The sequence below is a fragment of the Aythya marila genome (assembly GCF_965140915.1).
Source record: "Aythya marila genome assembly, chromosome: 5".
Classification (NCBI taxonomy): domain Eukaryota; kingdom Metazoa; phylum Chordata; class Aves; order Anseriformes; family Anatidae; genus Aythya; species Aythya marila.
Window position 1 is genome coordinate 3,740,578 of NC_139046.1, and position 13,204 is coordinate 3,753,781.

At 45.2% G+C, this 13,204-nt stretch overlaps 1 protein-coding gene across 1 annotated transcript; it reads right to left on the reverse strand.

The window, feature by feature from the left end:
• Positions 1–7,181: 7,181 nt before the first annotated feature.
• Positions 7,182–12,436, reverse strand: CNIH1 (cornichon family member 1). Its single transcript, XM_082761398.1, has 5 exons — positions 12,255–12,436; positions 12,101–12,169; positions 9,039–9,151; positions 7,967–8,110; positions 7,182–7,441 (listed from the first exon to the last, which is right to left on the reverse strand). Exons 1-5 carry the CDS (start codon positions 12,333–12,335, stop codon positions 7,414–7,416), a joined length of 435 nt encoding a protein of 144 aa, XP_082617524.1. The 5' UTR covers positions 12,336–12,436; the 3' UTR covers positions 7,182–7,413.
• Between the last annotated feature and the right edge of the window lie 768 nt (positions 12,437–13,204).

The window sequence follows — 13,204 nt, forward strand, 5'->3', positions numbered from 1 at the left end:
GACCACTCTAACAAATAATTCCTTTATATCTGCCTTAAATTACAATTACTTGCTGTGCTGACACTTCTGTACCACCTCCCTGAGTATCTGGGTTGCACTGTTGTTTGCTATGGCCACAATATAAAAATAAATGTATAAGCTTTCACTGTATTTTTGACTACCCAAACTGTTCCATAGTGAATCTGCTGTGCTCACAAAAGAGATGAGGACAGCTGCTGGTGACAGCGTGAGGTTTCCCCACTTCGTTTAAAGCAATTACCTAACAATCAAGAACCAAGCCCAAGAAATGCAAGCCTAGCACTGATTCCACACTAAAGATCTAGAAAAGAAATGCTGAATAATGTTGGGATGAATTAGGTGATGTCCAGTGCTGATGAGAATCCCTCTAACACTTGAACACTGAGCAAGCTTTTATGCTGAAAGCAGCTGCATTGCCATGTTCAGCTGCCTGAGCAACCTCCAGTCATGGCCCTGCCCATAGAGCTCTTCTGCAGGACTCTGTTCTCCTGTTCTCAGAAGATGTTTCAAGAGATAAAACAATCTTTTGAGGAAAGGAGAGAGACAAACACAGTGCAGATACTTTGAGCGATTACCTTTCATAAACCAAACAATAGCTGTGAGTTTCATAGGGTAGAGTTCTGCAGGGGTTGCAAAAAAGCCTTAGTATCATGACTTGAGTTTAAAAAATTGAGGTTGTCATCTGTTGATTATTAAACTAGAAGGATTTTCAGTGTGATTCCCGATGTTACAGAATGGTTCAGAATTTATTTTCCCTAATAGACAACATAAAACTCTGCAGCAATCCCTATCTAGTCCTTTTATTTGTGGGTTGGGGGGTGTTTTCCTCATTTTTTTTTTTCACATGTAGCCTGATATTGATATCCCAAGCTTTTCATCTGGAGGATGCATAACAGTTTAAAACCTTGGGCAGATTTTAAAATCCGATTATATTGCAGCATTAAGCAGATGAAGGTGTTTAAACTGTCTTCTTTACTAGTGATCCACTTGCAAAACTAAGGACTGTTGTTTGCGGTGTGGCTTTGGTGTTTTCTTTGGTGTGTATTTTCTGTTCTTCAGTTGTAGCAGCCATTTTGTAAATGTCATTTACCTGGGGTCATAATCATCACTCATAATGTCTTTTAGGTTGCAAGTTTAAGGATGTTAGAAGGAATCTTCAACAAGATATCAGTGAGTCTTCTGACCGGTGCAGAAGTGCCTCTCATTTCCATGGAAGGGGTAAGAACAACCAGCAGGTAAACTGAAAGCATGAGTTCCTCCATACAGGCCAGAGGCTTGACTTAGCCTGGAGGCTGCTGGAGTTGCTGTTTATCTAACTTGGGCACAAGGATCCAGGCGCTGTGTGTTTGAAACACAGCTTGACTGAGAAGTGGGCAACGAAGCTGGTGAGGGGCCTGGAGAACAAGTCCTATGAGGAGCGGCTGAGGGAGCTGGGCTTGTTCAGCCTGGAGAAAAGGAGGCTCAGGGGGCGACCTTATCGCTCTTTATAAGTACATTAAAGGAGGCTGTAGCGAGGTGGGGGTTGGTCTGTTCTCCCACGTGCCTGGTGACAGGACGAGGGGGAATGGGCTTAAGTTGCGCCAGGGGAGTTCTAGGTTAGATGTTAGGAAGAACTTCTTCACTGAAAGGGTTGTGAGGCATTGGAACAGGCTGCCCAGGGAAGTGGTGGAGTCACCGTCCCTGGAAGTCTTCAAAAGACGTTTAGATGTAGAGCTTAGGGATATGGTTTAGTGGGGACTGCTAGCGTTAGGTAGAGGTTGGACTCGATGATCTTGAGGTCTCTTCCAACCTAGAAATTCTGTGATTCATTTGTCCTCTTAAAGTGGATGTTACAGTGTCCCTGTACGTGTCCATGATGTTCTCTTCCCAGAGAAAAGTGAGATCGTGTAAAAATTTGTGTTAATATTCAGCTGTAAAGGCCAGTGGAGATCAATAGCAAGAAAATCCTGTTGGGACAATTGTAGCTGGAGATGGGATGGAATCGTGTTTAAGCTAGCAGTAGCTAACAGGGCTATTTATAGAGTGGTGATCTCCAGTGAGGCTTGTCTCAGGGCTGCCTCTGAGCTGTGGAAATTCCTCTCATGGATGGGATACCTGAAGGCAGACATAGGCAAGACTTGATGGAAGTAAACGCTGCTTAAAGCAGAAGTGGTAACTTCTGTTGTCTGGACTTTGAAGATTAAACAAGGGGATCAGTACCAAGAAGCTTATCTGTTCATCCCTAGGCTTGATAGGCTTTTGTTTGCAGGTGTCTGGATCTGTTGGCAGATGAACTAAAGAACCATGGGACACAGGATAGATTCATGCTTTGTACCAGAGGAGAACTCCTAAAATACCGAGTACCAAACCTTATAGACACCTACCAGCAGCATGGGATCTGCGTGTACGGGGACACTCCTGACACTGCTGAGTGCTGCAGAATTCTGGAGGAGCTCAGGAGCTGGGTATCAGCTGTACGGTGAGAGCTGAGAACTGAAGCAGATGGCAGAGGATAATGTAGCCCCGGGCTGTTTACCAGAGGCTGGGTGGGTTCTAACAGTGCAAAATTCTCCTCTAAATTGCACAAAATTGGTTTAAAGCTGTATCCTACAGCATCTGTAGCTGAGCTTGGGATAGAGCTTTCCTGGATCCATGTTTCTTGAAAGATCCTGCTGCCAGCTCCCCAGGCAGACATCCACTGAGTAGGGTCCTGGGCTTCCTGCTAGTGCGTAAGCCTGCTGCTATCATTAGCTCATGACAGTTTTTGAAGCCTTAATCTGGAGGAGGATTTAAAGCAAACTGAGATTTGTTCCTCTTGATGCCTTTTTCTGCTTTCCTGTGCCCTTGGGACTATTACCAAGAACAAAGGGGAACTTTAAAAATTGCATATTATCTTAAGGAAAAAAGACAGTAATAAAGGAAGGTCTGAGGAATAGATGGGAGTTAGCCTTGTAAATAGTAGCAATTCTGTCTTCCTTGTACCACTGATCCTCTTGATTATATTAAGGCAAGACCTGTACTTCACAGAGCATGCTGAGGGGGCTCTGGGTGTCGCAGTGTACCACAGCCTAAATCCTCTTCTCTTCCAGCTGTTACAGTGGCCTTGGACACTTGTGTCTCCGTAAGTAGCTGCCTTCCCCTCTTAATTCCTAATTAACAAACCCACTTTGCACCCCCGTTCCCACAAGGCAGCCCTGTCTGGAGGAGCAGTGGCAGCAGACGTGACCAGTGCCTTCAAACAGGATTTGGTGAAGGGTCTGCTACGTAGATCTGTGAACCCTGGCGTGACGGGGAGTTTTCCTAGAGGGGTGAATGAATTCAGCAGCTGTCTGCTCTTCACCATCACTAATAACTTGGTGATTTCTCGTCCTTAGCCCTGCTTACAGCTTGCTGAGCCGTTGCTCCTCTTTCTGGTGTCCCCATTCTCCTCACAGGTTGGACATCTGCTTGATCTTCCTGCCTCGGTTCTCTTACATCTTTCTAACCAGCAGATGTTTGTCTTCTACAAAATGCACGGAGGTGTATTTTTTTTTTTTTTTGGTGTCGTGCTGAGGGCTGGAGCGCCCAACGAGCTTCTTGTCGCTGCAGAAATGGCTCACACTTGGACTGGGTTGCACTGGGCAACAGCCACTGCCACCCAGCGGGCACGCGGGCTGTTGTGACATCCCAGGGCTGCTCCGGTGTGGTTACCAAGTGGAAGGGAGGCAAAACAGCAGTAACACAACTCTTTAAACAAAAAAAAACGTCAAAAAGTAAATATATAATCCTCTTTAGGCTAGAGCAAGGCTTCTAGAAACATGCCTGCAGCAGGCTGCCTCAGTCATCTGTAACTAGATCCACTCCAAGACCAGAGAAGTTGAGTAGAGAGGAGAACATTTAACCGTATCCTGTTGTGAGGGAGCGCTGATCATCTGCTGCAGTGCTCAGGTGCCCTCTGGCACTCTGAGGGAAGTGGTGGCTGTGGGAAGAAAACCTGCAGCACCCCCGCTGGGCCTTCTCTCTGAGAAGCAGCCTCCTGACCCTTCTGTACCTGCCTCCTGTTTCCTTGTCAGGATTTCTGTGAGCCCTGCCAGGCCCCGCTTCCTTCCTTGTGACCCAGTGTTGGCACACCCCGTGGTGCTGCTGTCCCGCTCTGAGGGTCTCCTGTAGCCCCCAGCTGCAGCCCCCAGGGACACTGATGCTTGTGGTGCATTTTGACAAAGTTTCAGGAATTCTTAAAGTTACAAGTTATGTAATGTGCATTGTTCTTTCCCTCATACTGCCCCCCAATGATCAAACAAATCAGAAAAACAAATTATTTTTTAAGGTGACTCATCAGAAAAGTTGCTGATGGGGAGAGAGATGTTACTTATTTTCTCCCTGATCTTTTGCCTTGTGGAACTCGAAAAAACAAATACCAGATCCACATTTTGATGGTGAAATACCGAGTACTTTGGGTAGTATGTGCTTTTCTGCATGCAGCAGTTCCTTTCACAAGAACCACTTGGGTAAAATCCAGATCTGTGGCTTGCATCCCTGGGTACAGAGAACTTTCACACAGACCAGAAGCCGGATTTCTGCCAGCACGCAGGGATCTTTTAAAAAATAAAAGTGCTAAAAACACTTTCTAAACAGCCTTCTCTGAAGGATGCTTTATTTGGCAGGGATCACAGCTCAGCTCTCTGTGCCATATTCTCATAACACTTTTGATTTCCAAACTTTAAAAGGCCTTTTAGTGAAATTATTGAAATTCTCCAGTTCTCACGTACTTACGCACAGCACCCAGACAAAGTAAGCCTTTTGCTCCCGGAGTTAGCTGTAAGTTCAGGTTGTCCAGTGGATCTGCACTAGCAAGTTAACTCCTGTTTTCATATTTGGATTCCTATATTCAGGATTATACTTACACATCTACTTCAAGAGTGTCTAAAGCCTTATGTTTTGTTTTTACTGGAGAAATTTTCTATGAAAATCATTTTCTATGCAGCTGGCTGCACTGGGTCGTACTCTGGGACTCAGCCCCAGGACAGTGCAAGTGTTTGCAGACATTTTGTTTAACATCTATAAAGCTGTTCCATGGCTAGCTGTTTCTCAAGCTACCAGTTTGAACTCAGTAGATTCTGTGTTGTTTATTCTAGCTGAACTCACCCAAGTACCAAGGGAGTTATGGTCCTTTTTAGAAGGCCACAGGGAGCTGGGGGCTATGAGGCAGCCACTAACTCAGCTCAATAACAAATAAACATACACAAGGAAGGGTTATTTAGCTTTGCTTATGCAGGCTTGAGTCATCTTTACAGCAGTTTCTGAAGGAGCGAAGCAGCAGGAAACAAAGATGATCCAACAGGAACAATATCAATGAATTTCCAAAAAGTCATTCAAAAGCTTCTTAGCTAACTGTTCAAAATTAGTGTTACATAAGGAAGACAATGGGGAAAACACAGGAATGAGATAAAACCTGCAACTGTTGCAAAAGTTCAGGGATGATAAAAAGAAAACCTTGCAGTGCTAAAGCATGGGAAATGAAGTTTCAATAAAGGCAAAGAAGAAACGTAAGAAAAATGATCTATACACAGTAACAAGCTGTCAGGTATCTATTATCACAGGACAGAGACTTGGAAGGTCTCACAGCTGAGATCTAATCCCCCAGCAGTCCATTACAAAAAGGAAACCAGAAGCAGAGAGCAGGAAACTGCTCCTTGAAATCCCCACGATACCCAAAGCTTGTGTGACGCCAACAGTTCTGGTCTCCTCCAGTTTGGAAATGAAAAAGGAAAAAAAGGACAGCCACAAAGCTGCAGAAGGCCCTCCAGCCAAGAGATGAAGTTAAGGCTTCCCTGCTCTGAAAGGTGACACAACAAATGTCTACTTGATCACACCCAGCATAAGATATAAAAGGCAAAATTTTCATTATGTCTTAAAAACAAGAACTTGCAGGCATCAAATGAAATTTTTATGACGTTTTTAGTAAGGGGTTTTTTTGTTCGTTTTTTAATTTGTTTGTCTGGTGGTTTGGTTTCATTTTTTAAACTTAAAGGCATTCCATTACAGAACTCTCCGCCTTTTGGGGCATCTTCATCCTGGGCTATAAAATTGCCCCTAAAGCAACTAAATTAACAGAAAATAATTCAAGGGCTGTTCAAGATGCCAAACCTCCAGCTCAGGACATCTGTAACACGCAGATTTCTGAGCACATTCTCCCACTACCCAGCACATCAGTATTGGACTATATAGATTTCTAAGCCATTCTTACAATTTTCTATTACATCTAACACCTGAGAGACAAAGGGAACAAGTAAACCATTTATACAAAAATGTTTTTTACTACAACTGGGAAACTATTTCATTTTTCTCCCCAACAAATAAATGGAAAAGATTCCTAATTATAACTCCTAAATTAGTTCTTCACAATGACAATTTACAATGCGGTACTACCAGTTTACCTGAAACATCTTCCCCACTGTTTATCTGCAGACCCAGAAAAAAAAAAAAAAAAGAAAACAGGAAATCAGAGCTTCCTTTTTCCAGACATAACTCGATTCTGTGTTCTATTTCTGAAAGGTAATGCAATTATTCATCATAAAACAGATGAATCTGTTCAATTTAAAAACGAAACAAGGCACCAGAACAAGTAAAAATAAGTATTTCTGAATTTGAGACTTTTTTTTTTATTTATTGCACTAAGGAACAGCAGGGCAGTTTCACAATCTCACTTTCTCCTTTGAAAAGAACTGTAGTATCTCTTAAACCCAAGTGTATTTTCACCACTGAACATAATAAATGTAGGTTTGTCCATTTGTTAATAAATTTGTTCTTAGTGTCTGTGCACAGACTTTGAGAAAAAAAAATCTAAATTCATTCCTTTGTGGACAATTCAACATTTCCTATCACAACGACAAACGCCTGTGATTAGAGCAAGGCTAGTGTTCGGTGAAAATACAGAAGTCTCTGAACCATGCATATACAGGGAAAGATTAACCAGATAGGGGAAAAAAAAGAGAAAAGAAAGAAAAACAGAACTACCGTTTCTGCAATTGTGCCCAGGAATTCACCTCCTGAGACCGCCATCCCCTACAGGTAACATCGCGAGTCCACGAAGCCCAGCCCAAAGAACCCCGCGACTACGGCTGCTCAGTGACAAACGCCCGCTCGAAGGCTGTTCCTTATGGAGTGCAAAGTCAGAACTTTTCAAAACCCAGTAATCTTTATACTAATGTACATGTAATTCTTTAATTTCAGTGTCCCAGTAAAATATAAGAAAACAGTCTTTCCACAAGTATAAAATGTGGAAATAGTTTAAAAATAGGGGAGCCATTGTTTTCTAATGCAAATGCAATCATCGGATTCCGTATTTAATCTTGGTGAGACGGCCTCATTGTAAATAATCCATGTTTCATGGCTTTTGCATGCACTTAAATGGAACAAAGCTTGCTGAATGTCTTCTTAAGAGCTCACCAGAACATAAATCATGCTGGAAAGAAAATAAGATAAAAACATTCAGATGCATGATTTTGAAAAAACATTTAATTACACAGTCTTAAGTATTCTCCCGAGGAACAAATCTGCGTGAGCTATGTGGGTTGTGACCGAACATTTTAATTACACACAAAGTCACAACCACGTGAGGGGCATTGGAAAGGGAGACACAAACAGGGAACAGCCAGATGTGCCCGGACCAAGGGACGCTGTAACGGGGACTCCTGTAAAAACTCCGTTACTACAGGCTGTGCTAGAAGCTGGTTCTGGCTTTTGGTTTGAAAGAAGTGGGAAAAAGTACAAGGAGGTGGCACTACCTTTTGTGCCTCCCACCCCTTTTTACTCTTGAAATGATTCTTCTACCTTTAACTTTGACAAATATCACAGTATTCTTCTATTTTTTTTTTCAGGGAAGTTGTTATTAGATATATTCCCACGTACAAAATGTCTCTTGTGCACTCAGCCCAACCAAAAAACTACAGACTAACAATGAGATGGAGGATAGAGGAAAAAAACTTACCCATATAAGTAGTAAAAAAAAGATAGAAGGTAGAATGCTAATTTGCACCATCCCTCTTTCTGGCAATAGGCTAAGATGTCTGCATTCATGATGGTCGTAGGGTCGTACAGACCGGGGCCGCTCATCACCGGCCTGCTCATGTACCTGGAAGCGACACACAATCAGTTTGCTAATTAGTTTGCTCCCGGTGATGGGAAACGCAGGCTCCTGCCCCCCACTCATTGCCTGACTGCAGAACTGGAGCAAGAATCCCCCCCTCGCAGCCCAGCCAGGTCCTTCAGCTCCACGCAGGAGGCTGCCAGCAGCAAGAGCAGCTTTGGGAGCCCCGAAACAAGCAGGGCCCTCAGAGAGCTTTTACAGATGGCGCTGCGAGAGCTCACCTCGGCCACAAACCCAGCTGAAGTCTGGTACACCGCAAGGAAATGGCACCGCTTCACAAATCTGGGATGGGATTCCTTCGCAAAGGGTTTAGAGGTGGATAAGAGACTGCGGTGTAACCCTGTGCAGCCCACAGCCTCTACTCGTTATAAAAGGCATGCTGGGGCCACGCTGAGGGACTACTCGCACAGGTCAGTGTAAAATGACCCTACAGATGTCACGAAAAGTAGGCTCCCTGCACAGCCAGCGCTCCGACCCCTCCAGCTCCTGGTGCCAGGACCAGCAGAGGGAAGCCAGGCAGGGAAAACTCTTCCACTGGGCTGTGTTTCGAGCGGATCCGCTCCCTCCGGCAGCTCCCCGCGCAGCTGCACAGCAGAGGGAAAGGCGGTGCTCGCGTCTCACTGGTAGGAAGAAGGCAGGGTTGCCACTCCTACTGCTCGTCCACACCCTGACGTGTCGGCCACCATTAATGTGCACGGCTCTTGCACAGCACAAGAGAATAATAATAATTAAAAAAAAAAGTGATAAAGCAAAGCGATGGTTCTTATGTTATAGCCACGACGTAAACTTTCTCGCTAGCGTATCAAAAAGCATCCTCATTTGGCAAAGACACAGAACACTCAACAGGAAGCACTGCGATAGGAGAATGAGGTACAACTGCCATGAGGACAGATACCAGACTCATCAATATTACCTCCAAATATGATAAGCCAACAAAGGCATATTGAGACCCAGTGTGAGCCACTCTGCTGCACAGAGAAACATAACACAGAAGAATGCATGGATGAGGTACTCTGGAAGTACAAGCTGGAAAAGAAAAAGATGAGTTAGACATTTCGATTACTCAAAGCAAAACGTGTGCTGTTTAATCTATTTTGGAGGTAAGCTATTGCTTAAAAATTATCACTTAAAACAAACGCTAACAAGCTCAAGACTGCAGACAGTGAAAAGAGCAACTAGCAGCATTGCCTTGCTGTTTTCACCTGGTAATCATAAACCGAGAAGGAAATTTTACAGAATGAAATGCTCAGATAAAGAAATCTTTATTGCTTCTGTTCACTTAAGGGCACTGTTACCAGATTCCTCGCTTTATAAGTGACCTTCATAACACGAGAGATCGTTGAGATATTTCTTCTCATGCAACAGAGAAATATCACCAGGAAACATGCTCCACACAACGGTCGATTGGCAAAAAGATCTTTTGGGCTTTCCTACTTTGCAGTTTTGATTTGATACTTGCACATAGGTGACTGTGCGGATCGGAACTACTGCCAAGACGTGGTGCCCTGGGCAGGGCTGCACCGCACCGGGCCGGCAGCACGGCTGCTGAGCACATCGGTGGGCACGGGCACGAGCACTGCGCTGCCTGCAGCACAGGGGGAACAGCCCCAGCTAAAGGGCGCAGGAGCCAGCTTCGCTCTCCTCCACACGGACCTACTGTGCATGCTTGGTAGCATCATGCTGTCCAGCAGAAGGCCGCAGCGCTGGTTATCGATTCCTGGCAGGTCAGAGAAAGCATGAAATGCCGGCTGGGATCAGTGTTATTAACAGGGCTCGCACGGAGAGAGCCGTAGATTAAATGCATGCAGAGAGCCAGCAAAACCTCACACCCACGACAAGACTGAAACTTTCTAAAACAAGTCACCCCAAAGTGGTGTCATTTACTCTTTCGTTACACAATTCCGAAGGAAGCAGATGAAGCTTTTGACCTCTCACCTCAGGATTGCTACACCATCTCCTCGTGGAAAACTGCATTTCTACCTCAGAGCTTTAAACTCTGGGTAGTACGACTACTCCGTAGGATGGCTGCATCGGCGTATCCGTGTTTTGCATTTTTTTCATTCTCTCTAGCCAGACACTTCTTTTAAAGCCCCAAAATAGATTCCTAGAAACCTAAAACCCACCCCCAAACAGACATTCTCACCACCCACTCTGCTACTACATTCTGCTTCTGGAAGCAAGAAGTATCAAAGCAAACTTGCATCAACATCAACACAAATAAGCTGTCATAAAGGAAAGGTTTCAGGTAAATATTCTGTCCAAATCCTTCTTGGTATACTTACCATTCACAACTTGGCAATTTTTTATAGCAGAATAAGAGCTCTACCCAAAACAACGCATTTGGCAGCCTGCTGGGACAGATTTACCAGGTCTCACACCTGCAGTTTATTTCACTACACATCTCAAAACATCTTTGTCTTTATCTTGTTTGTTGTAGCCGACTCCCACAGCAGAATTCCTGTCTTGCAAGCCTGCCACATTTCAGCCTCCCTGCCTGTCCTAAAGGAACGCTGACTGAATTGGATTGAATTGGTGATTTGTATCACCAGGTGAGGGAGGAGGGCTGAGAAGAGCCACTACTGTAGCAGGAGCAGGGAAGAGACAACATCGACAGCACGCTAAGCAGCTGCTATTTCGGGCTAATCTTTCTCTGAGGTACCAATTCCTACTGGGATTTTTGATTCTTTTCCCAGAAAAGCACCTCGGTGTGTTCATCCAGCGACCCTTTACCAGGTGCCTGCAGGAGCCTGGATCTTAGCTCCACTCTCAGCAGCTGACCTACTGCCAGGGGAGCAGCCAGCACCATTTATCCATGGCTTTCAGCTCACCCAGCTGTCGTATCAATGAACTCCGCATGCAGGTGGGTTAGCGGAAGGTTAATATTTGCTGTAAGCATGCGCGTTAGAGTACTCGGAAGTCTGTGACAAGATCATGATGCATAAATGCCATGAGGATTTGCCTTCCCCCACGCCGTAGCAGAAATGACCGTAGAACAGACCAAGCAAGGGAAACTGTTAGATGCTCAGCTCGGCGGGCATCGGCCCTCTCTGCGATGCCATCGGCTGCCCATCTCCTCCTCGCCCCCTCTTGCTGTTGATTTGTGCCTAACAAATCCCCCCCAGCTACTTTAAATTCATTTTCCATTTTCTAAAGCACGAGGAGGAAGTCCAGGCCGTGCTGCCCGGGCACACTGCTTCAGTCTGGGAACGCCAAGCCAAAACCCAAATCAGGAAAAATGGGCAAAAAAAATAAAAATCTATGTTATCAAACTGTGTGCTCTTTAACAAGCTCCCCTTTTATTATCAGCCTGATACAGATGCAAGCAGATAGTTTGCCTCGGATGCTTTTCACAAACCGAGGAGCGTCAGAGTTGCATCCAAGAGAGGACACCGAGACATCCCTGAGGCTGGAACATGAAACAAAGATGTGAAGGCAAGGCCTGGCACCTTGTGCCGGCCGAAATCCTCGAGCAAGAGCAGAATTTATCCGGCCAGTTATTTTTAACTGGCTTTCTGTCTTCCCAGGCTTTAATAACTGGTGCTGGGGAAGCGCCCTTTGTCTCTGTCCGAAGCTGACCCGCAGGATGCGCGTACCGGGCATGTAACAGTTTTCCCCGCAAGCCAAATCGTTTTCGCACAAGGTATGGAGGGGAATTCATGGAGCTGCTGGAACCCGGCGGGCAAGTCAGAAGCGGATGTGCAGGCACGCCAAACCAGACGCCTGAGGGGTATCGACAACCACCCTAACAACATGGAAGCGACCCCAAAAAACATCAACCCGAGCAGCGGTACACACCTTTAACGCAATTTTGACTCTTTTAATCTTTTTGACCTTTTCAACTGTCTTTTGTGCCGAAAAGGGTGGAAAGCAGATTGAAAGAGCGTTAGTAGGAGGGCGGGGGAGGGGAAAAAAACCACCAGCAGGCAGAAAACTCGGTACGAGCCGAGGGGGCCGCGCGATCCCCGCGCTACTTACGGGGTTGAGCGTGTTGCACTGGTCGATGGGGTTCTTGTAGTCCGTCTTCAGCTCGTCAAACGCGATGATCTGCAGGGAGAGAAGGGGACACGGCGGTCAGCAGGGGGCCCGCGGGGCCGGCGGGGCAGGGGGCCGGCTGCCGGGCCGCACTCACGTGCCAGATGGCGAAGAAGATGAGGGCGGCGGTGAGCAGCAGCGCCAGCATGTAGCAGAACGCCGCGAACGTGAAGGCCATGGCGGGGCCGGGACGGGCCGCGCCGCGCCGCGACGCCACAGGGGCCGGGCGCCAGCGCTCGCCGCCGGGAGACGGCCCGCGGAGCGAGCAGCGACCCCTGCTGGGGGCCGCCGGCAGCGCCCAGGGGCGGGAGGGGAGGGGAAGGGAGGGGAGGGAGGGGAGGTGGGGCCGGGGGGTGGGGGTGACGCCTCCCGGACGCTCCGCACCCCCCGCGGGACGCCCGCGGCACGGGCGGGGCTGGGGCTGATCGGGTCCGGTCCTGTCCCCTGCCTTTCTCCCTCTTTTTCTTCTTCTTTTTCTTTTTCTTCTTCTTTTCTTTCTTCTTTTCTTCTTTTCTTTTTCGTTTTTTCTTTCTTTTATTTATTTCTTACTTTTCTATTTTCTTTCTTTTATTTTTTTTTATTTTATGCTTCTTTTTTTTCTTTCCTTTTTCTTCTTTTTATTTTTTACTTTTATTTTTTTTTCATTTTCTTTTCCTTTACTTTTTTTTTTCTTCTTCTCTTTTTTCTTCTATTTTCTTTTATTCTCTTTTATTTTCTTTCCTTTTCTTTTTTCTCTTCTTTCCTCTTCTGTTTTTTCTTTTCTTCTCCTTTATTTTTTCTTTTCATTTTTTCTTTTTCGTTTTTTCTTTTTTTAACTTTTCTATTTTTCTTATTTTCCTTCTTTTTATTTTCCTTTATTTTTTCTTCTTTTTATCTATTTTTTTTCCTTTCCTTTTTTCCTTTATTTACCTCTCCTTTGCTTTTCATTTTCTATTTTCTTTCTTGCTTTGCTTCTTTTTTTCTTTTTTCTTTTCTATTTTCTTTCTTTTTGTTTTTATTTTCTTATTTCTTTTCCTTTTATTTTATTTTCTTTCTTTTTTCATTTAT